This window comes from Cinclus cinclus, chromosome 2 (genome assembly GCF_963662255.1).
Source record: "Cinclus cinclus chromosome 2, bCinCin1.1, whole genome shotgun sequence".
NCBI lineage: Eukaryota > Metazoa > Chordata > Aves > Passeriformes > Cinclidae > Cinclus > Cinclus cinclus.
Window position 1 is genome coordinate 79,163,540 of NC_085047.1, and position 26,655 is coordinate 79,190,194.

Consider the following 26,655-nt stretch of genomic DNA (forward strand, 5'->3'; position numbering starts at 1 on the left):
AGATGTAGAAATAAATGGCTCAAGACATCAGTACCACCCGTCATTAGAGAAGGAAGATCAGTATGATAAGGCTTTGCTTTCTCTTGAAGAAATGGTTGTTGTGAAATTCAGTCAGCAGATATATATCCTTTTATCTCAGACAAAATATGCAGGTCTTGTCTATTTTTTGACAAGGGTTGTGCCAGGCTCTCTCTGCTTTCAGTTGTTGTCCTTGTCCAGAGATTATGAGCTTCCTGGTAGTCTTCACCTAGCCTTGTGGAATAAATGAATTTAGAAGGGAACCTGGGAGCCTAGTCCTTTTCTTGAAGTGGCATCAGCTGGAACAGGTTGCTTAGGTTCATACCCAGTTGAATTTGGAATATCTCTAAGGATAGGGACTCCACAGCCTCTCTCAGCTAGCCATTTCTGTTTGATCAACATCTTCCACTATTCCTTGCCTTTCTAGATTCTAGATTGCAGCTGTCTCACATATGACATGTCTCATCACTATTGCAGTGATAGTACCTCTGTAACTCCCAGTTTTTCCCTGCTAGTGACTGCTGCAGGCATCTCTGGTCACAAATACAGTTTTCAGTCAGCCCCCTCTACCTTTCCTGCATGCTTTCCCCCATGTACCCTGTTAAATTTCTGGTGACAGTTTCTTTGTTGACAGTTGTCCCTACTGCCATTAACCCTTCTGGAGACAGTCTCTCAAAATCCTCTAAGCACCCCCTGCCCCTTTAGCTATTTTTAGCTTATATGGTTCCCAGACTGATGTCTGCACAGCTGCTGCTTGGGGCATGAGTCAGGAGGAGCTGGGGCCCTGGGGTGGGGGTACTAACTTTTTGGGTCACTAGTCTGTGACAGTTACAGTGACCTATGGGACAGCATCCCATCCTTGGGTTTTTTTAATGGCTTAATGCTTGAGCAGCTGTTGCCCCAGTTCTATCCTTCCCTTACTTGTGTGATGTTTTGTGTTTTATAGTAATTGCAGGGTCAATATATCCTGGCTTTGGTAGAAGACAATCTGTTGGTTCAGTGAATTAAGCCTGCTTTGGTGTGGTGATGATGACCAAACAAAACCACAAACAAATGTGTGCCTGTGCACATTTTGTTGCTGGTATTTACTGCTTCTTTGGTTCTTAAATAATTGTGATTAATGTAACTGACAAAACAATACTTATTTTTTCATACATATGCCCGTTTATCATTTAATGTTATTTTTAAGCGTCAGAAATTAAATTTAACACTGTTTAATGGCTCTCTTCTGGTGGGGATAATAGTTCTGGTTTATTAACAAGATGTAGATGCTTCCACCTTTTTGAAGTGAACTTGATGGTTTGCTCTACATCCTCTATTTGTAGTTCAGGGAGTCTTCATAAACTCTCTGAAGGTCTTCAAAACAATCTTTATCAAATGTTTGATGATGACTATTTCTATTGACACAGTAACACTTGTCTAAATATCAGCAATTGCAGCTATTTGACAGGAAGTAAATTAGTAATCTTATGAGGACAAGGGGGAAGTTTAAGTCCACTGACCAGCTGAGAAAAGGGCGCTGTAGGTCAGAATGGTGTTACCCATATTATAATTTGGTTAGGGCAATGGGCTTTTCACAGTCTTGTTTTTATCAAGAATGTTGCATATTCAGTGTCTTTGTCTGTTACAATGTCTGAGAAATGACACTTTTTCAATGCAGTTGTTAGAGAAGATGATTATCAGGAAGATAATTCTAGGGTCACTTACCTTCCTGGCTGTCAACACCAGGGTTCCTTATGCTTAAATTATTAGTAAATTCAGGGTCATGTGTGCTTGGACAGTGATTGTAAGTTTTCATTTGTTTTTTAAATGTGCAGTATAAATATAATTATAGTCACCTCACTTCGAAAGCATTGTAGAATGTTTAGAAAAATACCAGACAAATTTTTTTTCAAACACACAAAGGCACACAATTGATACCCTTGACTGCAAGCTCAATGTAACATCTCAGTAACAATGCTATTTCTTCATTAATCATTGACTTATAAATATATTCTCATGTTTTGTTTATCATTTTGGTCTCCCCTTTGAAAAACACAAGCTATGTTATTGCAAAGTGCACTTACTGATCAAGCTATATGTCTGTGTTCTCTATTAATTTGCAAAACTTCACATGCAGCTTAGGACAGGAGAAATAGTATGGCTGTATTAAGAGTGTGCCTTGTGTCCATGCATTTTCTCCATTTGCTCTAACACTGGAGTTTTTGAACGGTTTGTTTTTTTATTTGGCTTCCCTACTGAACTTTCAGCTTGATCCAGAAAATTTTGTATATGTCATGAACTTGTATCCTTGGTAATGTGAGATATTTCTTTGGTTAGAATGATGCTTCCCTGTTTTTCTCTCTCATCGTTGTCCTGTTTTTTCTCCAGAACTGCCTGGCTTTAATTTAGACAAATGTATATTTTTTGTTAAACTTCTTATTGAGTATTTTCTGCCAATCTGAAGGCTTTTTCCAGACTGAAAGCCAAATGGCCTAAAAAATAAAGTGCTGCTAACTTTCTCTGTTGAATTCAACGCAGTAATTCCAAGTGCTTTCCTCCCTCCAAACAGATGAAAATATGTAGCTTGAATCCTAATTTTCAAAAAAGTAAAGAGCCTATATGCTCCAAGAGTAAGTAATACTTGATTGTGTTTTGAAATGAAGTAGTTGATAGGTTTGGCCAGTTGTGGCTCAAATGTTTTCTTTAATTGATGAGTAAGATGGAGTACTTATCAATAAATCAGGACTTTCTTACCTTGCTTAACATATTCAGGCTGGCTTTGGGCAACACTGGCATATTACATTTTCAACCAAGTTTGAGTTAATGATTAAACAGATGTTGCTTTCACATCAGGCAAAATCTTGTGTGGTCATGTAATGGTGGAACTATTTTGTGTTGCATAGAAAATGAAATGGCCTTCCTGAGGCTGGATGATCAGGAGGACTAAGATTACGCTCCTGTTTGCCATTTCCTTTGTGCATACCTGATTTCTTCTCTTTATCTTCGTGTAATCAGCAGCTATATCCATTGCTGGGACCTAATTGAACTTAATGAAGAAAGAGGTTCTGCTGTTAAGCTTCTGCATTTTCTGCTCTTTGTGCTCCTCGTGGTGCTAAAAAGAGATGAGTTAACATAAACCTGAGTAGGCTGTTTAACCTTCTTTCTCTTCTGGAAATGTAGATGCAATAACATTTGCAGCTGAAAAGGCTCATTCCGCAGTTTCTAATGTTTAAGGATGCAAATGAAGCATTTTGTATTTTCTGTCGCCTGGAGGTGTTAAGCAAGGAAACAGAAAGAGGTTTCTAGGATTAGTTCCACGGATTTCTTTTATCATGTAAAAATCAAGGGTGGTTTCAATGCCATGAAGTGAAGAAAAGCAATATGGAAACCATCCAGGGAAAATTCTTTAGTTTGTTTCTCCCTAAATTTTCTGGGCATTCCTTACTACTGATATAGGTGACAACTCAAAACTCTTGCTTGGATACCAGGACTAAGTTCCTGTGCCTTGGATGGTGTCTGTAGTGTTTAATATATGGTGAAGTAATTAATCACTTACAGTGATGTCATGCAAACTCCTATATGTTCAAATTTTATAGTTTGTATTTGAGAAATGCTTCTGAACTCAATTAATTCAATGTTGCATTTAGTTTCTAGACAAACATATAATACATAGACCATCTATAACCTTAATTTGTTTCTGAGTGAAATTATCAAGTAATATTTCAGGTTGCTGATCAGATCCAAAGTGAAAACTTGCAAGTATGGAGCCACAGAGGTGGTACTTGTTCTTCTCAGTGTCTTGTGCTTTGAACTCTTGGAAAAAGCTGCCTCTGTTTCTTTTCACTTGCAAAGGTATGACTGGGAACTATGTCTTCCACTTACAAGTTAGAATATACACTATGAATTTTTTTGTAAAGGAGCGCATTTAAATTCAAAATGCAGAATTAAATAAATGCAAGCACATTTACTCTTTGTACATATAATCCATGATAATTGTAGTTCGCAACTTGTATCTGAAGGACGTTGCCTACAGATCAGTCTGGTTCTTAGTTTTGTGTTTTGTGAGTTTACCACTTCTGTGGAAATAGAGGAGATGACTTTAAAGTTTATTTAAAAAAACGATTTTCCATGCAGCATTAGTGTTTAAGGTGGTGCTGATAATTTGAAGTTATTCTGTCTACTCCCTGGTGTTTATTCTGAAGGCTGTGTGCCTTTTCTGTGGTGTATGCTTTTTTTTGACACTGGAGTTAAGTTGTTTTAGATTGTTTATACTGCCTTGGCAATTGCACCTTTTGTTTAAGCTGGGCTTTAGAGTAGTCTAACAAATTGAGTCTTCTATTTCCACCTCCAATATTTGAATATACATATACTGCATTTTGGAAAACATAATTTTGCCTGTCTCTCTGTGTATTACAAATAGTTATATGCTGTTCCTGCATTCTATTCCTAGCCTGCTTTAAAGAAGTCATGTTTGGAGTCTGGTTAAGACTTGTTTTCATTTGGTCCTGCAGAAGTTTGCCTGGCCTTACTGGTAAATGATTAATGGATTTTCATGCCTCTGCATTTTTGAAACTGTACTTTGGAGACAGGTGTTAACAGATTTATACCAGGGTTAAATAAATCAGTTAATATTTCTTAGAATGATGGTTTAAAGGAAGTATATTAACACACCTCCCTCCCCATGGTAAAGGTTAAACATGGAAACTGGCATCAATTGGCTTATTTTCAAGTAAATGACTGTGTTCTAATTTTCATTTTTCTTGGGTATTGCTGCCAGAAGAAAAATTTTCTTAAGGTGTGGTTGGAAGATGCTTTACTGTTGTTTAAATTCAGTTTTAACAAGTTAGACAAACTTTTTTGCAGCTGTGTTCAATTTAAGGTAAAGCATTTTTATTCTGCTAGTTTTTTCTTTTCAAAGGAAATGCTGCCAATGTAATTACTTTCTCTTGCACTACATATTCCTGTTTGAGACAGTGAGTACAGATACTTAAAAGTGGCACAGTGTAGTCTCACAGGTAGTGACATAGCTGGTGTGGGGGCATTCCAACCTGTACATTGTAGTGTATTTTGGAGCCAAGTAACAGTTGTGATTTTGAAGCCGAATTTTGAAAAAGCCATGAGGTCTGACAGGCTGGGCAGCACAGTTCTTTATTACCCCCTTCCTCTGCAAGTTGCCTCAGGCACTGTTACTTTTCTAACTGCCAGTTTATATTTTGCTTTTGAGGCTACTTGTTGTCACAGTCTACCTGTCTTGTGCTTCTGCAGCTCAAGGTGATTGTAGTAATCCATCTCCTTCCAAAGACCTCAAATAAAGCAAAAGTCAAACCTCTGCAGAAATAACTGTAGTAGTCAAAGGCAGGTGTCTTTGGAGAACAGTAGGATGCTACAGCCCTTCCCTCTTGCCTATCTGTGCTTTTGCTTATGTCACCTACTGTCTTCACTCTGCTATAAGCCTGTACAGAAGGCTTTAATTTACTTCAGCATGGCTCATTTTGTAAAAATACTTGTTCTAATGAAGGGTGCTATTTGTATGTGTTGTCTTTTCTCACATGTGTATTTATGTACATGTGTGTGCATTGTGAAGATCCTTTGTCTTCAGAAGTTCTGCTTCTTTCATTGTAAACAAGATTGGAGGAACTTTTCTTCACTGAACTGCTGGAGTTACTGCTCTTGGTGATCCGTGACAATACCTAGGCTTTTTACTGATTCAAACCCTTTGCATCTTAAAATTAAACAGCAGAGAATGAAATTTTCTATTTATTGGTACTAAATTTGCAGGTTGATGCCTGCACAAACCACTGGCTGCTCCTGTGTATGCTCTTAATCCTGGGCCTTCCAGACAGCTGCAACAGGGCCAAGTGTTTGAGCTGATAGGTTGTTTCTGTGCATGTAGCAGAAAGCTTCAAGATGTTTTCTCATGTCCACCACATTCCATTGTACAGCATTTTACCAGTTCACTAAGTTATTACCACTAAGTTATAGAGTGGCTAATTTTAATATATATTCCTACTGTAGATTATATTATATTCTTACAGTAGAATATATATTCTTACAGTAGAATCCCCATAAGGGATTCCTTCCCGATGTTGAATGGACTGTTCTTGAATTCTGAAGTGTTTTATGTACCCACCTTTTTCAACTGATATCAATGTGCCTGTGTTGATGATGGCATGTTACTTTTTTTCCTTCCCCCCCCCCCCCCTTTTTTTTTCCTTGGTAATACTCTCAGATATTGTCTGTCTTTGGATGTTTTATCTGAATTCTTCTGTCTGTGCTGCTTGTTTTTTTCCTAGGTTGTTTGTACCTCTGTTGGACCTTCATTTTGCTGCCAGCTCAGCTTTTCAGCCTTGCATTTAGCCCATGTGACTTAGAGGCTTTTTAGCCCAGCTGTCTATTCCAGTCATCTTTGAGGTTTGCTGCTTATCTGCTCTGCTTTGTATGTGTTTGCAGGCAGCTGCAGTACAGGTTTGTGTCCTTCTGGTGATCTGTGAGCTGTGCATGGAGGATTGTGTTTGTGGATTATGCTGATTTTTCTGGAACACTGTGATTACCAGACTACTTGTGCCTATTCTGTTCTCCCTCGGTTCTGCCTCCTTGACTGGTTCTGTGTCAAGAGGGAGTACAATGGTGAAAGAATGAATCAGCTACATGTAAAGTTTAATGGAAACCTTTTCTATACTTCCTGTGTAGAAAATTTGAGGGTTAAGGCAGAACTCCTTCAAAAACCAAACCTATGATAAAGTTTCTACTGAAGTTCTTACCTGTGGACCTTTCTTCATATCTTACCAATAAATTCTTCAGTAAGCACAGTAACTTGTGCTGCCCACACTTGCTGATCTTGCTGTTACTGCACTGCCACAGAATCTTGTTTCTGTTTTTCTTCTGCCCCTAAGTTGTTTGAATACTTAACACACGTCAGAGTTGTTTTTAGGAGTAGCTTTGATGCTTCAAACTTCAGCCGTTCTGTGATTCAGACAGTGCTCCTCAAAGGAGCATCATGTTTGATTTTTTAAAATAAAGCTTAAAATGCAGATTTCATGAGAAGAGCAGGTCAATATAGCAGCATGTAGCCACCCTCTGGAGCACCTCAGAGTTTGAGGATGTGCCATCATCCCAAAGATTTGTGTTCCCAGTTGCATGCACCAGCAGCTCCTGGTCCTTCTTTCAGTGCCCATTAAGTTTTGCTGTTTAGCTCATTTTGTCCCATGAAAGTGATAGAAAACACTTCTTAGACAAAAACAATAGGCCATTGTCTGCCATGTTGGTTGGCTAAATCAGCTGAGGGGTGTTTAAGCCTGCCTTTAGAGAAGGGGGATAGACAGGACTATGAGCAGGCATCTACAAGGGGGGAAGGAGAGTGAATGAGGGAAGAGGAACTCCATCTGTTGCCTCAGTCATTTGAGGGCTGTTACTGTCTTCCATAAATATCACCCTGAGCTGAAAATGTCATCTAAGTCTGAATTTGAGAACCTGTGATTCAGTGGCAGCATGCAGCAGATTGTACGAGTTCTCCTCTAAGTGTAATGAACTTGTTTAAAACCAGTTCTGTGTTTATATAGAAAAGCTTGTTTTCAATAAAGCAGAGCAGCTACAAATGCTTCTGAGATCTATCCTCTCAGCCATTTCTTCCTCAGATGGGAAATACTTCCTTAAAACTAGTCATTTCAGGTACTAGGGAATGAACAATCACAAAGCCTGCATTATTGTCACTGCTTCTGTGTGGTAAGATAACTATGGGAGTTCTTGCACCTGGAAGCAGCTGGGCACTTGGGGTGTGTTTTGCCACATCAGCATGCTGTGAATGGAAAAATCCCCTCATGAAATGAACCTGAAAGAGAAAACACAAGATTCTTGATAGCAGTGTTTTTATAACATGGCATATCTCCTTGTTGGTTGAAGCTGCTTCTCCTAAACTGATATTTCATGCAGATTGAAATATTTTAGCTCAAATGAGGACACCAAAAAATGTGTTTAATTGTCCATAACTAACATAGTAAAAGATAGAGGGATAAGTTTTAGTATCACTTGTTTTGTCTAAAGCTGAGTTGGAACTGTTCAGTCATTTCCTGCAGCTCCAGGAGGCCTGGCAGTAAGTTGGCTGCTTTGCCACAGATTCACAAGCTCACAGAAGAGTATACATTGCCAAGTATATGTGTGTAAAAGTTGTTCATGCAGTTTTTCCTCCTTCATACTTTCTATCTTTAGTTCTGCTTAGGCTGTCATTGAGACTGAATGCACTACTGACAGTATAATACAGTAATTGTGAGTATCAGTATTCATAATTTCCAGGAGGAGGTGCAAAGGAAATTCCTCTTCTAGACTTGGTCTCTTCAATTATCTCAGGTCCACAGGAGTTTTCAGATGGGCAGATCTCCTTTCTGTTGACAGTATGATGACTTACACTAACATATATCTGTTTGGCCTACTCTGTTCCCAGAGCAGTCAGATGTTTGACAGACTGTGACTGTGATGGTCACATAAACTCAGTCGTGAACTTCCCAAATGGATTTTCCATTTGGCTTAAAAAAAAAAAAAAACCAAAAAAAAAAACAAAAAAACCCCACCAAACCAAAAGGAAGGGAGAATAAACTGCTTGCAATTCTGTGGCATGACTATTAGACCAATTGTAACTGCTTTCAAAAATAGTGGGCTGTTGGGGAAAACTCTTCAATGTCTACTACTTAAGAATTAAAAACTAACTTTTTGCATGAATTTATTATAAAATTATTATTTTATGAAAATTTCCTTATTATTTGCCTGTACCTTTGATTATAATTAGTCTTCAAGGCTGGAATATGCTACTGAATGTGTGGAGGAGTAACAGAAGTTTTGGAAGAACTTATTTGATATGCAGTGTGTGAGCTTGTGTATGTACAGCAGAGGTTTTAGTACTTGCTGCCATACTGACAAGTCTGCGTGTGAACAAGCTGGTAAATCTTTGTGGGAGCTGAAGATATTGCCAACACATTCTTTCTTATGGTTTGTTTTTGGCATTTTCAGTATTGGGCAGTAGGCTTTTGAGTGGGTTGTTGAATACATTGTATGAGTGTGGGCAACGAAGAAGCTGGGGCACTTTTCTGGTGATGAGCTGAGAAGCTTTGGCAGAGGGCTTAAGCAAGCATCTTTGAGTGATGGGGTATTAAATTACTGTAGCAAGACTGCAAGACTTTGTTTAGTAGTGTCTTAAGCTGACAAAGCCTTTTTTATGTGTTTAACTGAAGTTAGTTGTGAGTCGTGTCAGTGAATGCACACCTTTCGTGTGTGAGAGATGGTTTGACACACTGCCTGGAAACAAGCAGAACCTCCTGGGTTTGTTAACTTATTTTTGATTTATGGATGCTACAGAATCCAGAATGACATGGTTTTAGGTGTCCTTTGATATCATATTGAGTTAAACTATTTTGTTTCAGATTGTTGATGAGGAAATAACTAGCTGTGGTGACTTCCCCAGCTGACTGATGGTGGTGGTGATGGTACTATGGTGCTGCTTGTTCACCATGAAAGAACTGATCTGTGTAAGGTTCAAAGCATTTAAAGCCAAAGGCTGCATACAGAGACAAGTGCAGTTTGTAAATTTTGAGTTGTGGAAAGTATACATTTAAAAAAGACAGAGATGCAGGTTGCAATATGTAATATCTGCATTAGAGTAATGTGAATCTGCTGCACATGATCTGCTACTTAATTTTTAGAAAGTAGTATGGACTATATCGATTTGGAATATTACAGCGCTACAGGATTCATGTAACAAATGTATTGGATGTAGAGACTGATTTCTTGAAATGACCTGCAGTGTTCCTTCTCAGGTGGTTCATGAATCTCTCCTGAATGGTACTGTTCTCCTCTCATCCAGCTATCCGGACAGGAGCAGGGAGTGAACTGGGCACATGCCACAAATCAGGGACATGAGACAGTAGGTCTAGCATTATATCCCCTATGGACACTTGGCTGGAAAGGTGCATACTTGCTGATACCATCAATGTAATTTTTATCCTCCCCTGTGGCCTCCAGCTGGAATGAAGATATTAATTTTTTTGTCAGAACAAAGAGAAGAAAAGATGAATACTGTAAGAGTATGGAAGCAGACTGCAAGCTACAAGTCTGGGATGGTTTGTTATGGCAGCAAAAGTTTCGAACCCACTATCTTGACCTCTGGAGATCTCCTGTTTTTGATGGTAAACTCTGAGAAGAGAGTGAGCAGAGGAAGCAATACATGGTGAAGTTTGAAGTGGTATTGGTCTGGATGCAAATGCTAATGTTGTGGCAGAAACTGTGGGAACAAGGTGTTTCCAGGTTAGGAGTGATACAAGAGGGACGGTGCAATCTCCACTTGTCAAGTATGTAAATGATCCTTTTCCACAAGGCTTTTTGAGATTGGAATACAGTCTGATGACAGAAGAGAGCTCTGCCCTACCTCTAGGTGTATGTAGGTACCACTTTGTGCCTCTCGTTGAGAGAGGAAGAAATATCAGTTCTCAGGTTGTTTCTGAAACAGTCAGCTCCAAACTTTTCATTACTGTGGTTTCACACTTCAATTCCTTGCATTGTTTCCCTTCTACTTTAAAAAGCAGATTTCTTAAAGTACCAAAGGATCTGAACACTAAATAATTATAGATCTGCACTGTTGTTTTGGTCCTCGTATCTCTTCCTCCTTTTTATTGCAGTCTTCCCAACTTTCTAAGACCACTATAATCAATTTGTTTATTCCTGAGTTGCTAAGCTAGGAAGCCCAATGCAGTAGAGAAGAGGTGGGCAGAGATTAATGCCCAGTTGGTTCATTGTGAGTCAAAGCTAACAATCCTTTGATGTAGCAGAACTGATGCTCTGCATTTGGTTTGGTCCTTGCACTGAGGTTCCTCGTGTGTCTGTAATGTTAACCTGATCTTTTCTGGATGATCCCTAGCACCCTGTTAGCTAGGACAGTATGAAATAATCTACACAGAGCTGCTGCTGTTACATTGCTAGGAAGCTGCTGGCAGTGCAAACGTTGACTCCTGAGCATGTTAAGATCTCTTGACTCTTACAAGATCACAAATAGTATGTTTCCCAACTTAAACATATTTTTCCTATGTTCTGGGATGGGACCATTTACTTCCATCACATAAATACATAAAGCTTCAACAGATTACTTTTTCATTAGTGACTGTAACTCTATAGTTTGTGTAGCACAAGTATGTGTCAGAAAGACAAAATACTATGGTATAAATTGTGATATAAAAAACTGCTGTTTGCCATTTTGTTAGTATTGGTATGAAGTTAGCTGCACATTGGCTAGAAACAAGTTGTTTTTAGGCATTTTACAGGTATCTTAGCATTGGGGAGAAGAAAATAAATCTAATTGGAAAAAATTTGCAAGGCTTGATTTTCAAAATTTTTTTTTATCCTTACCACTCTTTGATATTCTCTTTCCCTCTCCAGAACAAAAGATGTAAAGTTACCTAAAACACATGTTTTCGTTATTGCATTGGCAACTTTCAGGGAATAGTTCTAATAGTATTGCCTTTAAGTTACTGTAGTACTGACCTGAAAAGGTTTGAAAAAATGCCTCTATCTGAATAACCTTGCTGAAGTCTATTGTTGGCCTAGAGAAACAGGAGGAAGAAACATGCAGTTTGGTGTTTTACCAACATATTGATGCTGAAGTGTTAAAGTATTTCGTGTTAACCCCTTTCCACATTATTATTGGAGAAGAGTTGCCTGAAAGAATCAGGAAATGTTATTTTACTTACTGCTTTATTTCCAAGGTCTTAAATATGTTGAGTAAAGGACTGCATTTTCATTGTGTTGTTTCATTGAGGTTTGGTTTTAGGAATGCATACTAAATAGAATTTTAAACTGTGTTGTCATTTGGCAGGTTCATCTTTGTAAATCACTTTTTGGTTATCTCAATGGTGAATTAACAGACCTCTGATTTCTGGAGGGATATTTCTAACTTTCAGGCTGGAGTGCTTCCACTTGCAGCTATTTTTGTCTGGCCTGGCTTTTGATTTATACAAATGCTAATTATAGGGCTTTGAATCTGTGTGTATACATAGTTTCACAAGGTCATACACATTTTTAATGAACTGTCTGAAATATTTATATATTGCTCTGTTGTTATGTAAAGAGATCACTGCCTTATAAGTCTTGTTGCATTAGCTCAAAAAGAGAAAAAAGTCAATATCTGTGTATAGAAAAGCTGATTTTTATTTTTGTCTCCTGAAGTTTTATCTTCATTGTCTTTGCAGGCATCAGAAGGTGTCACCTTCATTGGACCTGACACACACGCTATTCAAGCTATGGGAGACAAGATTGAAAGCAAATTGTTAGCCAAGAATGCAAAGGTCAACACAATCCCTGGCTTTGATGGAGTAGTCAAGGTGAGAAATCATTTAATTACCGTCTGCCCACTGTAGGAACAGTGTCTAAATCAAAGTACACCTATTGGAAGTCTGATGCAGAATCTAATTATAATTTCCTCTTCTTTTTCAGTAAAATGTAATTAAAAATGGAGTACAGATTTTTACTAACAAGAGGGCTTTGGAGAAGAGGAGAAAGTCCTTGATAATAAATGATGTATTAGAAGTTCTTCAGTCTCTAAAAATACTTTGCTTTAAATTTAGCATGAAGGAGGTAGATGTGTTAAATGTCAGGTGTGGATTTGACTTATTTGCACATCTTTACATTTCTCAGGTCTTCTTGTTGGCCAAGATCTTGACAGCTCTGAGCTAAATGAAATTTGTTAAACTGTGTGAAGTTTCTATTTTATGGTCTGTTCTGATGGTGCATATTTCCACGTGTTGCAAAATTCAGGATGAGGATGGGATGGAGGGAGTTTGGTGGCTCTTCATCAGAGTCTACGGCTAATGCTCTTCATGTGTAATAATGTATAATGCTCTTTATAGTTTGTAAGGTTAAATAAAGTATATTTTAGATTTTGTTTATTTTCTGCAATAGTGGTTGTGCTGGGCTTTTACAAGCTTTCCTGTGTGTCTTAATATATTGTCTATGTTAATGTACTAAGGATTTTCTCTCTTAAAACCTTCATTGTTTAAAACTTGGTGCGTTATAAAATGCTGACCTCCTGGGTTGAATTTTTTTACGCTTTACGCGTCAAAGATATTTTTCAAATTAAGTTTGAGTAAAACTTTGTTGCATAAAAAAAGTGTATTTAAACTGGATTTTAAACTCTGTTAAGAGACAAAATACCCCCCAAAACCTGACTACAAGTGAAAGGTAAATAGAATACAAAGGGGCTAAGCCTCCACAAAATTACCTGGTCCAGTGAGGCTGCTGGAGAACTTGATTAGAGAGAATGACAGAATCATAAAATAGCTGAGGTCAAAATACCCAAGAGAATTTTTCATTACTTGTGATGGAATTGTGTGATTGTAATGTCTGGTAGCAGGATAATGCTGCAACAGGTAAAAGTGCAAAGACTTCTTCTGGAAGATTCCATATGAATTTTGGACTGGCATTTGTGGCTGTGCTGAAGTCTGGGAGTGGCAAATCGGGAAATTTCAGGGTTTTGTTGCATGCTTTAGCAGTCTCTTGTGTATGTGGTCCTTTTGCACTTATAAGATTTAACAGCAGCCAAGCTGTTGTGCATAACATTCTCTCTTCTGATATCCTGTACATTCTTCTAAGAATCTTGGAAATAACTTCCAGAAAAGCATCTAGCTAGGAGATAACTTTGAATTAATAATTTGAAAACCACAAAACATTCTCTAATGCATAATGAAATACACAAAATGCTAGTTTTCTCATTGAATCAAGTTAAAACTTATGTAAGCATCTGTTATTCTGTTAATCAAAAAACCCAAACCTGACATAGTAGACAGTGGTTAATGAACAGATGGACCTATAACCAGTGTGGCTGAGCTGCTTTCTTCTATGCGCTTGTTTCATAGACCTTCAGTTGCACTGTTTTTGACAATTACCTGAAGTTCCTGACACATAAAGGAAACTAATCTGCTGTGGTTGGCAGTGGGCTATATGCAGCAATACCCTTAAAGCCAAATGAACTGGAATGTAGGACTAAGTTGACAATTCCAGTCCTCTGATATTGAAAGGAACTATGTGGTAGTTGCTTAATCCTGAAGTGTCCATGTCATACCAGTTTCAGATATCTCAGCCCTGCCTGAATTCTGATTACTGAAGAGTGTTGATGAAAAAGAGTACATATATTTAAAAAAAACCCACAAAACTGCAGTGTGCCCACCGAATAAGAAAAAGGAAAGTCCACAGACATTGCCAGCATTGTAGTCTCCATCAAAAAGTGGAGTTGCAAATTTTAGGCTAACGAGTACTTTGATTACTAATTATAGGAAATAAAGCTGCTAATTGATTGTGTCATACTTGCTGTGGATCTAAATATGTGCCCATGTTTCTTCTCTGATTTCCTTCCTGTGACACTGTCTTATGCTCAAATGAATACCCAAATAATTAGGTCATACAGGATGCCTGATCTTTGGTTTGGGCTTGGTAAACTATTTTGCTAATTCAGACCAAGATAGGAAGGGCAAAGCTGCATGATACCAGCTCTAATCAGAACAGCAACACACAAGGAACTGGAGACTGTTTAGGATGTCTACCATTCTGTGGGAGACCTATTTTAGTCACAGTTATGAAGCTTCAAAATCTTTGAGGGTTCTTTTTCCTGAGAAATAAAAATTCAAAAGTTTTAGGAGGGAGTTAAGTGTCTGCTTGGTGCTAGAGGTGATTAGAGGTGGCTTCAACTTTAAAGTGGAGTTTAGTAATGCTGGAGGAAAACTGCATTCATGCCTCTGACAATATTAGAAATTAAGACAGATCCATTGCACGTATTCTTTGTGGATGAATAATTAAAGCAAGCACAGAGTATCAACTTCTAGTGCTTCTTTTTTTAACTCAGGACTGTACTGAAAGTCTTTGTTATTAGAAGAGATGTCTTTATCCTTGTTAAATAGTGCTGCAGACACTTAGGTCCTTCATGAATAAAGGATATTTTTCCTTTCTTATGTTGCGTAGCCCTTACACATAGGCGACACTATAGTTGCTAAGATTTTGTAATAACGTCTTGGAGAAGTTGCATGCAGAAAAATTTCCAGTTAGCAGAAATTAAATCAGAAATTTGTAAGAAGGAAGCTCTTCAACAGTGTACTTAGAGCTGGAAGGGTGGAAGAGGAAGATGCTTGGCATAACAGACACAACTAACTGTGCACTAGCAAATAGGAAACGGAGAGAGGAAGGATGTAGAATGGAGAGGACAGTTTGACAAAGTTTTCTTCTCATCTCTGGTTCAGTTTCTCAGTTGGCTAGAGCAGGGGTTGTCCAGCTTGAACATGTAAGGAACTGGAGTCTTGTGCTGTCAGCTAGAGAGCCAACAAAAGCATTTAACAGTAATTAATTTCAAAATGTGTAACTACAATTTGTTTAATAACACCTGATTGGGAGAGATAATGATAAATGGTTTTAATCAAAAGAATTAGTGTTAATCCATATGAGCAATGGCTATACTGAAGTTTGGGCTGAGATGATGTATTGACTGTAAACAGCTAAAGGGGGAGTAAGAGACAAAGATGTGGAGGCTGGATAATGAGCCTAAGAACATGCTGTGGCAAAGCAATGGCAAGGGAAGAATGATTTTTGTTGTTTCACCATGTACAGCCAGTGTGGTTTTATGGCTGGTAGAACACAGCTGGATATAGACACAGAAGAATAATGTCTGTGTCTGCTTATTTTCACTGATGTCAGTAAACATATTGGAGGCCTTCAGCAAGGCTCTAAATTTACTGTACTTAAGTTTTGGGTACCCGCTTCAACTGAATTTTTGTACTGGGATGTTGACATTAGGATTGAATGATCAGTGTTTAGTTGGAGAGGTTGTTAAGAGACTAGATAGCCTTAGGAACTGGATTCTCTAACACCCTTAGCTGTGAAAACAATTATGCAGTTCTTCATAATTAATACAACGTTTCACAGTTCTAGGAGTCACTTAATCAGCTTTTTCCTGGCATTCCCTTATATCAAGACAGTTTTGTTTTTCTGTCTCCACCTGCTGGTACCTGGTTGAGAGGCATGTACATGAAAGCAGGAAGTTAGGAATTCTTATGCTGAAGGACTATTTTATGTCTCTGGAACTTAATGGAATCACCTATTTGTGAAAACACTATGACATAATTTTATAACTCTTAAGATTTTTATTAACTTCTACCATTACTTGAACACTTTTATTTGTACAATAAAAGGTAGTGCTAAAAGTATATATTTCTTTACAATCTCCCAGTTTATTTTGGGAAAATGGTTATGTAGCTAATGTGCTTTTGAAGGAAACAGCAGTAAATCATTTAAACTTTTACTTCTAAAAAAAATATAAAGTGTTTTTAGTACCAGTGTGGTCTTGTGTGTTTTGCACATATGGACGTGTGTGTTAGGCAGCAGTATCATAGCAGTCGGTTTTTTGCTCCTCGTGTGCAAGATATTGTGTATCAGTTGTAAACTTTATGTACCTAAAAGCTAAAATAACTGTCCGAACTCTTTCTCATTTCTCAAACTGCTTCTATATTTATGTAATCAGCAAGTGAAATTCATGGTATTTTAAACTTACATTCAACATACCTTCTTATGGAAAAAGATAAAAAGACTTACCAGAGATTGCAATATGTCAATTTCTCTATTTTTTAAAACTAGTTTTGCTCTTTAAATCACAGCCTAATTTTGTTTTTTGGTTCAGAAATGTTCTTTGAAAGCAAAAATTTGAGTATGTATGGATCTTTTTTCCCTGTATCTTAGCGTTTGGGTTCTAATATGTTAGAACTGTAAAAGAAAGAGATGTTGAGGCAGTGTAAATTAATAACTGTGCTGGGCAGAGGACTAAAGTCTTTTTAAGCCAGAACTAAGACAATTAGTGCTGCTGATACCAATCTGCTTGTTACTTAAAGTTGTATGCATGTGTAAAAATACAGTGTCGGGGAAAAGTTCCCCTGTAATGATTTGCAGCTTGTTTTCCTGTGGACTACAGTGTATCAGTTAGCCACTTGTTTGCAGGTAACTAAGTGAAAAAAGATTACCCTGTTTGCTTCCCCCCCTTAATTCTATTTTGCAAATATATGGGGGAATTTGCAAGAGAAAAGAAATGTAAAAGTTTCCTTCTCAACTGTAATCGTGGCTCTTCATCAGTCATTACTCTTCCTGCATTTTGTTCAAGAGGCTCTAATTGTCAGCATTTGGCAGGTTTAACACTTCCTGACAGAGAGGCTATTAAGGGGAAGTATTCTCGCATAACTGTCACAGGCAGGAACAAAGAACCTTCAAACTCAATGTGTGGAAACCACTAACATTCTTAAATGACCCTTTTCATGCATTTTATCCCTTTAAGCTAAAATTTGGAGGGTGCAGGGTCATGGAAAGCAGCAAGGTGTAATAAAACAGTTAACTCTTGAGGTTTTTTTTTTTGGGGGGGGGTGCGAGGGGCAGGTTTTTTTGCTAGATTTATCTCTTGAGTTAAAAACAATTGTTATTTGGAAAAATCTCATTAACAGATGTGACTGGAGTAGAAAGACTTAAAACTGATGTTGCTTTCAGGACTGCTTTGAACTTAACAAGCACCGATTTGTGGAGCAGACTAGCTAATGAAAGGAAATTAAATTTTCTGACAACTTCCCCTGCCAGCCCCCTTATTCTTCATGGGGCTGTTACTAGGTACTGAAGACTTTTAAAGAGGATTTTGTTTTATTATCGGACATAAATGAACCAGGTATGAACATTTCTTATGTATTTTTTTAAAGTTCTGACCTGGGTGCTTTTAAAATGGATTGCCTCGAAAGCTTTAAAAATATCAGGTTTCAGTTTAATGTTCATAAGTTAGCCCCCATAGTTTCAGACACACTTAGCAGCTGGTGGTTTCCAGACATTACTGCCTTCTATACAAATTTTTTAATGTATGTCATGGGATAGTATAAATATTAGCAAATTTGGATGGAATTTTCAAGCTTACCCCATATCACTGTAGTATAATCCTTTTTCTTTCTAATATTGTATAACGGAAATATACTGTTACTAGTAGAAATAATAAGAATTAACTACTGTGGGAGAAGTGATTTGGTGATTGAAATGTAAGTAATTGGTTTTTGTTCTCTGAGTTTCCCAAGACTTTCTGTACCAGGCTACAGTAGTATGAGACAGCTGAAGCAATCGGTGGCATCAACAAAAGAATTTGTAAAGTTGGCTTATGCAACTCTTAAATGAAAACAAGTACGGGGATCTTCTCCTCTCGGATACAGTTTAAAATGATGCATTTAAGGTTTGTTTTGTCTTCAGAATGCAGAACTTTCAAAATTGAAGTGCTTGTGTTCTTGAGTAAACAGAACCCATTTGTATTTGAAGAAGTTCTACGAGTTTTTTTTTCCTGAACTTGAATTACTCCCAAACAATAGAGAATCAACTCCCCCTACTGACAGCAAACAGGAAAACACAAGGAATACCTGTGCGGACAGAAACAAGCTGGTAGTGGACAAGCTTTAACGATCTGATTTATGGTCCATTATTGATTGTAAACGTCTAAATTCTAGCATTAAATTCCTACAACTGCAGAAAATAATTTTGCGATCCTGGTTGTGTTTCCTGTCAGCTGATTCCTCGTTGCTTTGAGTTTCTCAGCGCACTAATGATGAGGTAGAATTTACATTCCACTTATGGTATTAATTTTACATTCCTCTGGCTGAAAAGGGTCACAAGGTTGTAAAATCAAACATTAAATGAATCGGAGGAGACAGTGGTGCAATATATGACTGCCCTCAGGACATAGTGCAATGGCTGATGGGATTAACGTTGGGTCTCATTTCCTGCTTTTACAGGATGCAGATGAAGCTGTCAGAATTGCAAGGGAAATTGGTAAGTTCTTAAATTAGCTATGGTGGGATTTGTGTGCCTCTCAGCAGACATGGTTGACTAAATTGAATGTGTAATAAGTAATCCCTATAGAACAAATAATGTTTTAATAGTTTTTAAGTTCCCTGTTGCCCATAGGGCTGGAGGAATCTAGGCATTAACGCTCTGTCTGTTAAATCATCACATTTGAGCTTTTCAAACTGGCCTTGACAGAACAAGTGCAGCCATGATTTGTGGAATGAATGTAATATGCAGTAATGAATACCTCACTAAAGGAGTTATCTAAAAGTTTATCTGCATTTGGATGTCCTAGTCAGAAGTTAGGCATGGTACACTTCTCCTTATATGGAGACTGACACCAGTGATGTTATGATCTTCATTCTTCATCACTGTGTGGAGTGCAGCTAGCTTGAATATGATCCAGGGTACCAGCCTTCTGGATGTACTGGAATAAAGTCACTACTCAGCTTCTGAGTATCTTACTAAATAGTGAAAAGAGCAACCAGCAAATGAGTCTGGGACTCATTTTGATGAAGGTTAAGTGTAATATGTGTTTAATGAGTTTTGGCTTTTATTTACGAAAGCTTGATATTAGTGAAAATACTAAACCATATGCTTGAAATTACACATTTTAAAATGCTTTCTAGAAGAAGAATCTAATGCAATAAGATATCTGTTTTTTTCTTGGAATTTTTCTTTAATTTTCCCTTTGAGACTGCAACCATAAGAAGCTATTTAGGTTTATCACAGGTAGATAAACAACTTTTCACCTGTGTCAAGAGGTATTGCTGTGCCTTTATGTGCCAGATAGAACGTGGGAGTTGCACCGCTACAGATAAATTGAAAGCGGACAGATTTTACAGGGCTTAGAAGTTAAGCTGGGCCTAACTGCCCTGAAACCCCTCCTAGGCTTGTCTGATTTTTAGGCTGATGCAGTTGGAGTCAGCATTTCTGTGAGTCAGGCTTTGTGTCCTGGTTGTGAAATCCAGTGATAACTAATCACTGTCGTCGGAGCATTACCAAAAGAGAGAGGTTATTAACCAAACTGGAACATTCAGAAGAGAACAGTAAATAAAATTTGGTTTAGTCCTGCATGAAGACATAGTAATGTGATTTTATTTCAGTTCACTTTTTTTTCAATAAGCTTACTTGCTCTTGTGTTTTAAAGATTTTCTGCAAGTATTTTTTAAAACAGTTCTGATGAATGTAAGTCAGAAGGCATGTGGTGATTTTCTAGACACCCTTTAAAATGCATTCTTTTTTAATTTTCTTCTGAGTTCTTCTGGTGTTCTGTTGACTGGTTCCTGTCTTTGATATCAGTAGCACTTTGGAGGTCATTATATCAAGGCAGTCTTAAATCTGTGATAATAAAGTCAATTACAGACAGCTGGGTGGTGCTTTATTTAGATGGAAAATTCTTAAACTGTTTTATACAAGAAGGGTTTGTACTGTGATGCCGTGTAGTGAAAGAAAAATGTCCCTTCTAGCTTTTTCTCCACCTACGTTTCGACAAGTTGATCAGTTTGGCTAAGCTTCTAATTGTAGCCACTTACTAGAATAAAACGTAATGATTTTAATTTCAAAGGATCTAAGATTGAGTGAAGTTATAGTCTCTTGTGCGTATATATATTTGTCCTTGTGTATAAAGCACTTGATATGCAATAGAATACTTTCAGATTGTTACTAATTTCAGTAATCCAGAGTTTCAGTCTTCTAAGAAAGTTTAAATAATTCTTAAAAAAATAACCGTGGCTCAGCACTTGAAACAGTAAAACTGTGTGATGCTCTTGCTGGCTGTTTTTTTTTCTGCTTCTCCCTGCTGTGTTTTGGCCAAAGATCCAATAGTACTGGAGCTTGCACCTCTGGGTTGAGAACACAGCCTTTACCTGTTTCAGTGACTGTTATCTATGGATACACATTTTCCGGGTGTGGAAGTGAAACCTTCTTTTTGCCCCAGTTTGAGATGTTTTCCTGTGTTGTATAGGGAGAATGTGACAGGGAAACTGGGCTAAATCAGAAATTGGAGGAAATTCAGGCATAAATTGCTGTATTGGCTCCTTTCTACTGTCTCTCTTCTCTGTTTGTTGATGTGGGCTGTTGTCCTCTTCTGATCCTTTCTGAAGTGCTTAATTACACTGGCCTTTTCCCCATGCTGCTTTTAGCTTGGTTTGTAGAATTGTACATTAGGAACTGTTGGCTTCTTAATTTTGAACCGTTGATGAAACTCCAATAAGTTTGAGTCCTCTATTTGAAACGATTGAACAGCTATGAAGTGCAGTCAGTTAAAATTAATTCAAAGTCTGTACAAAACTGAAGAGATGAACAAGATGGTTTTTTTTGTCATGTTTCATTTGACATGGGTTTAGTTAGTGCTAGCATTTAATAAGGGATATTGAGAAGGATCTTGTATTGCCACATGCAACATTGCTCAAAGTGATACTGCACAATGTGTTCTCTAGTCTACTACCTGCAACTTTATAAAAATGGGTAAATGACATCTAAAAACCATGGTGGCAAAGGGTGGGACCTAACAGCTGCAGGAAGTTTGCAGGAGTATGTTTACTCCTTTTATCGTTCAGATTCTCAGAATAGTAACTGTCCTGGAAACAAAGCAGTTCTAATTTAGGAGTACCTGTTTAGCAGCAATAGTAGGTGGAATGATCTTCAAGTCTGACTGCTCTTTGTTCTCTTGCCTCCTAAGATCTTTAGACCCATCCTTAAGATGCATCACAAGAATGTAAACCTATAAAACAAGAGTAGGTTTTAATCTCACATGCAATTTTGATTTCACATAAATTGGCATCTAATTTGAGGGAAGGATTGAAAACCTAACACCTACTCAAAAGTGTGTCTGCTTTGTGAGTCTTTTCATTGCTGTTGTTGTGGGTACTTAAAAATGGTGTTAGAAATTGTTTGCATGCTTCTCTCTTCCCACAATTAATCCAACCAATCCATGTGAACATATTTTAGCAATTTTGATTGCTGCTGAATAGTCCAGAAATGGAGAGTGTTGAGTAATGCATTCTGATCTCAGTATCCTGTGCCAAATGTGTATGGAAAACTTAAATTTTACAGAGCCTTCCTTTCAGTCTTTGCTACTGGCTAAAGAGCTGCTCTAAAGCTTAGTTCAGTGCCCCCAAGAGCAAGGAGTATAACCTCATATTTGAGCAAAAGCTCCAGTATACCCTTATTTTCAGGAGACTGGCTAATTTGCATGCTAATGTGTAGAAGCCTTAGCTTTTAGCTTTATTTCAAGATATCCAGTGACTTGTGTAGGAGCCTGGCAACTGCCAGGGATCTGGGGATGCAGCTTACAGCATCAATAAAATGCTCTTGTGTAGGTATTGTATATACTGCATTTCATGAAAATTGGTTGAGCTTCACTGTTGCTGCATGTGATCTACAGTTATTTTGCCTTTACCCTTGAATCTCTGGGATTGTAGAGGCCTGGATTAAGCTCATTGCTTCTCTGTGGTTTATCCTGTACTCTTCTATGGACAGTATCAGCTATTTAGTAAGAAAATGCGAGAGAAACTCTAGAAAGGTTATTTGCATGGCTCTGTTTGGTGTTAACCTTATATGTTGTAACAAGAGACTGCTTTAGACTCCAAGACATGGGGGTTTATAAGCCTTTTGGTAATCCACGCCTATAGGAGCTTGGTTTGTGCTCTACATATGCTTAACTGTTACCTCTCTGCAGCTTTCAGCCACGTGAATGCTTTACAGCCTGGGGTTTCGCAGTCTAATAATGTGTTAAGTTGGAAACTGTTTTATTGATTTTTTTTTTTCCTTCTGTTTCTTTGTTAATTTAATGTTCTGTTCTGTTACTGCTTTCCTGCCTTCCAATCAACACTGCTGTTTCTTATGCTTGTCTCATGCCTTTTTTTCGGTATGCATTTCAGACTTTTTAAGAAAACAAAGGTTTTCCAGATCTTGCTGGTTTTAATTATCTTCTCTTGAACCTCCTTTCAGTTAGATAACTATGAGGAGGAGGTGGGAATATTGTATGGCTGTCACTTGACAGAACAAGAGTAGATCTACATTCCAGAAAGAAACTAAATATCAGTAACACATATGACAGTAGACTGGACCACTTCTAGGAACCATATTCAAATGATGTTTCTTTCTGTCCCCAGATCAAAGCCTTTTATAGAATGTATCTTCAGTTCTCAAGGACTGACAGACTTGTCTTGGCAGATGATATCAGCTGTTCTCATATTTGTCTAATGTTGGGATTTTCATTAAACATACTGGAGACCAAAGGCATGAACAATTTTCTGCTATCCTAAAAATGTCAAAGGCATTTAAATCAGATTCTTGATTTTTAGTTCTCTCCATGTTCATGTAGAGAAAGATGAAGTTCTCTGGTATGATGAAATTGTTTCAGGAAGTTGCTTTGAATGTTGATTTGTATTAAAAGATAAGCAATCATTACTAAATCTGCATTTAAACTGTGTACTATTTCCTTACTCAGTCTTTAGACTTAATTTATGCAGATCTACTTGTTTTTGCTGTTAATTAAAAAAAAATATTTAGGCAGCAACAAAGGAAAAAAAAATGTTCCTAAAGAAATGTGAGCTTAAAAAGGTCAAATGCCCTGTTCATAAATCACTTCATTATTTGGGAATAATTAATTCAGTGTTTTTTTGGTATAAGTGCATTGGAGAAGACAGCCTTTCTTGGCTGTAGAAATTACTGCACTGACAGCTAAGTTTTGAAAAGAGAAAATGCTCTTCTATTCTCCCTGCAAACAAAGTGTTTTAATAAACGAAGTTATTGTCTACTGGCTTTATTGGACATGTGGTCAGTTGTCATGTTCCTCTGACCAACTGAACAAAGTTTGAACTTCTGTCTAATTGTTCCCCGCTGTTAGGCTACCCTGTCATGATCAAGGCCTCAGCAGGTGGTGGTGGGAAAGGCATGAGAATCGCTTGGGATGATGAAGAGACCAGGTGAGATGCTGTCCAAAAGCTTGCCTTGATGAATGCTGCAGTTACTGAAGTCCCATTAAGCCATTGTGAGCTGACAGTTGAGCAGATATGAAATGTTAGACAGAGAAATTGGATATTATTTGGTTTTCTCACTTTAGCATAGTGAGAAATATACTTTGGAATTTTGTATGTGCCGATTTCTACTTAATTATTGCATAAACCGTACAAACATTATCCATTAATTTAACTGAAAAACCAGCATTTATAAGTGCTGTTAGTCCAATGTTAGAGTGTAAATAACATTTTGCTGTATGCCTTTCAGAATGCTGATTTATTAATTCTCTGTGTTAGGTAGGATATTTATTGGCCCTGATTCACAAACAGGAATGCATGCCATTAGTTCTGTTAAAAGTTGATGAGACTGACAACTCATATGTGGAAACAACATACGGTGTTGCCAGAATGTGCTCTAATAAATTGCCTTCTTCTGTGTTTAAAGCATTTGTATCAGCAAACTATTGTACTTTTGTCTGTTTTGAAACATGTGTTTCAACACATAGATGTTTTCAAGTCTCTTATTGGTTGTCTGAATCCTGAACATTTCATGATACTTTGTTGTTGACTCTGAATTTTACAATCTGTTCTCTGCTGATGTTCTGGAAGTGAGGAGCCTGATTTCAACTCTGTGTGTTGCTGATTTTACCGAAAAATGTATTTTCTGATTTTTTTCCAAGACTGGTAATGAAAAGCCTATTTGATCCAAAATAACGTGAGTGTTTTTCTTTATGAATGGAGGGAGCAGCACATGTCAGCTGGAGTCAGCTCAAAGTACAACTGAAATTTTCACTAATTTAGTAATCTACAAGACTTCCCTGTCATTTTTATGTCCCCTATTAGTTATTTGTCAAAACCTAAAAATTAGATGAAAGAACAGTGAATGTCTAGCAGTTAAAATATAGATTTAAAGAGAACTTGGTGGGTTTATTGGTACATTGCTCTGTCTAGTCCATTTGTATTCAAATCTAAATAGTAAAATTATGTTTTGTATATTAGTATGAATATCTAGAATAACTTGCTTTCTTAAAAGGATACTTTATTGCTACTGGTTTAGAATCTAAAATTACTGCCTTGATCTTATTCAGACTGCAGTTCCATCCATTGGACTTGAATGGAAGGCATTAATTTCTTCTTGAGTTCAGAAAGGAGCAAAGGAGCTTGATTAAGTAACTTTCAAAGTAAAAGTGGATCTAAAAATCATGATTGCAAACTTATTTTGGAGAAAGGCTGTGGTTATGGTTTAGCAAGTCACCTGGTAGAGCTGATTGGTACCAGTAGAGGCTAGCTAGGGATACTCTTCTACATATATTTGCATATCACTAAATTAATTTAGTAATACTACTTTGACTCAGTCCTGTTTAATGATAATGTGAGCTACTTGCCTTGTTTATGAAAAGCCTTTGAATGATGGAGTATCTGGAATTGGATGGGACCCATAAGGATCATTGAGTCCAATTTGATTCTGAAGTATCATTTCAGCTCCTCATTGTTTGGAGTCCTTATAATAATCATCCTAGTTACTTATGCAAGCCTTGTCTTTATAGCGTAATGTTAAATCTAAAAGGTGTTTAGAGGAAGAGCATCCAATCACAGATCAACACTATTTAGTGAACCTAAATCAAAGAGGAATTATTATTTTAACATTTGTGAATAGGCAAAATTAAGTTGGCAAAATACTTGTTGCAGGAAGATGGAAAGTGAGTTTTAAGAGAACTTGAAGACAAACGGATTTACTTGGCAAGTGAAGTAGAGCATTTGGGTTTTTCTTCTAGCCTGTCTTTAAGAATACCTATGAGGTTGTAAAAGATTTATTGTACATGTCAATTAGTTGTGTTATGGATGTAAAATTGTTCTTTTTTATGTGTCTAGAGAATGCCTGATTTGTGTGTTTTGAAGGTGACTCAATTGTTACTGACAAAACAACGATAGTTTTAATACTGCATAAAACTACTGTATTGTTTGGCTGCATTCGGTCCGTGTAATACTAAAAATAAAAAAGTTATTACCTATGGGAAGGTTCTAGAAAAACCAATATCTGAATGGCCTTTTGAATTCTAGGGTTCATAAATGCAAGGTGAGTGTGAAGAATGGTTGGTAGTATTTTGATCTGTAAGCTTGTTTTGGCTTTGTCTCATGGGATTAATTGAAAATACTACTTGAAAACAGAAGTATTTGTATAGAATCATTCCCGATTTGGAAGGGATCCACAAGGATCATAGAGTCCAACCCCTAGCCTTGCATGGGAGCATCCCTAAGAGTCACACCATGTACTGGAGAGTATTGCTCAAAGACTTCTTGGACTCTGTCAGGCTTCATACTGTGACCACTTACCTGGACAGTCTGTTCCAGTGCCCAGCCACCCTCTGGGTGAAGAATCTTCTTGTTTGAAACGTAGTTTTGGATTTTCAGGCTAGTTGAAAACCTTTCTTTTTTCAATTGTCTATGAGTACAATAAGGAGGCTTAAACGAATGTGTGACATTATGTGGAAATAGACACTGGAAATGGAAAAGACTGATCTGAGGAACTTGATTGCTACTGTTACAGAAATATTTACTGTGCGAACTTACTGCTGCTTCATCTTTCATGTCTCTTAAATATGCCAAATGATGACAATTGTTTTAGATCCTCTGTAATGATTATATCATTCCAGCTATAGCTAAGATTTCTGTTAATTTTCAGCTGGTATTTCTAAAATAAATACTGTAGTATTTACTAGTACTTTAGTATTTTGTAGTACAATTTTGTCAGAGTTACAATTTGTTTTTTGAAATAGCTGTTCACATGCCCTTCAATGTGGAAGGCTGCAGTACTGACCCCATC

General features: G+C 37.4%; 1 protein-coding gene across 1 annotated transcript in view; it reads left to right on the forward strand.

Annotated features, from left to right (window-relative positions):
• Positions 1-26,655, forward strand: part of PCCA (propionyl-CoA carboxylase subunit alpha) — a 271,152-nt gene that overhangs the window by 64,190 nt on the left and 180,307 nt on the right. The window contains exons 7-9 of the mRNA XM_062514894.1: positions 12,225-12,356; positions 18,813-18,849; positions 23,720-23,798. Coding sequence (XP_062370878.1) covers positions 12,225-12,356; positions 18,813-18,849; positions 23,720-23,798 — 248 coding nt within the window. The remainder of the gene's footprint in view (positions 1-12,224; positions 12,357-18,812; positions 18,850-23,719; positions 23,799-26,655) is intronic.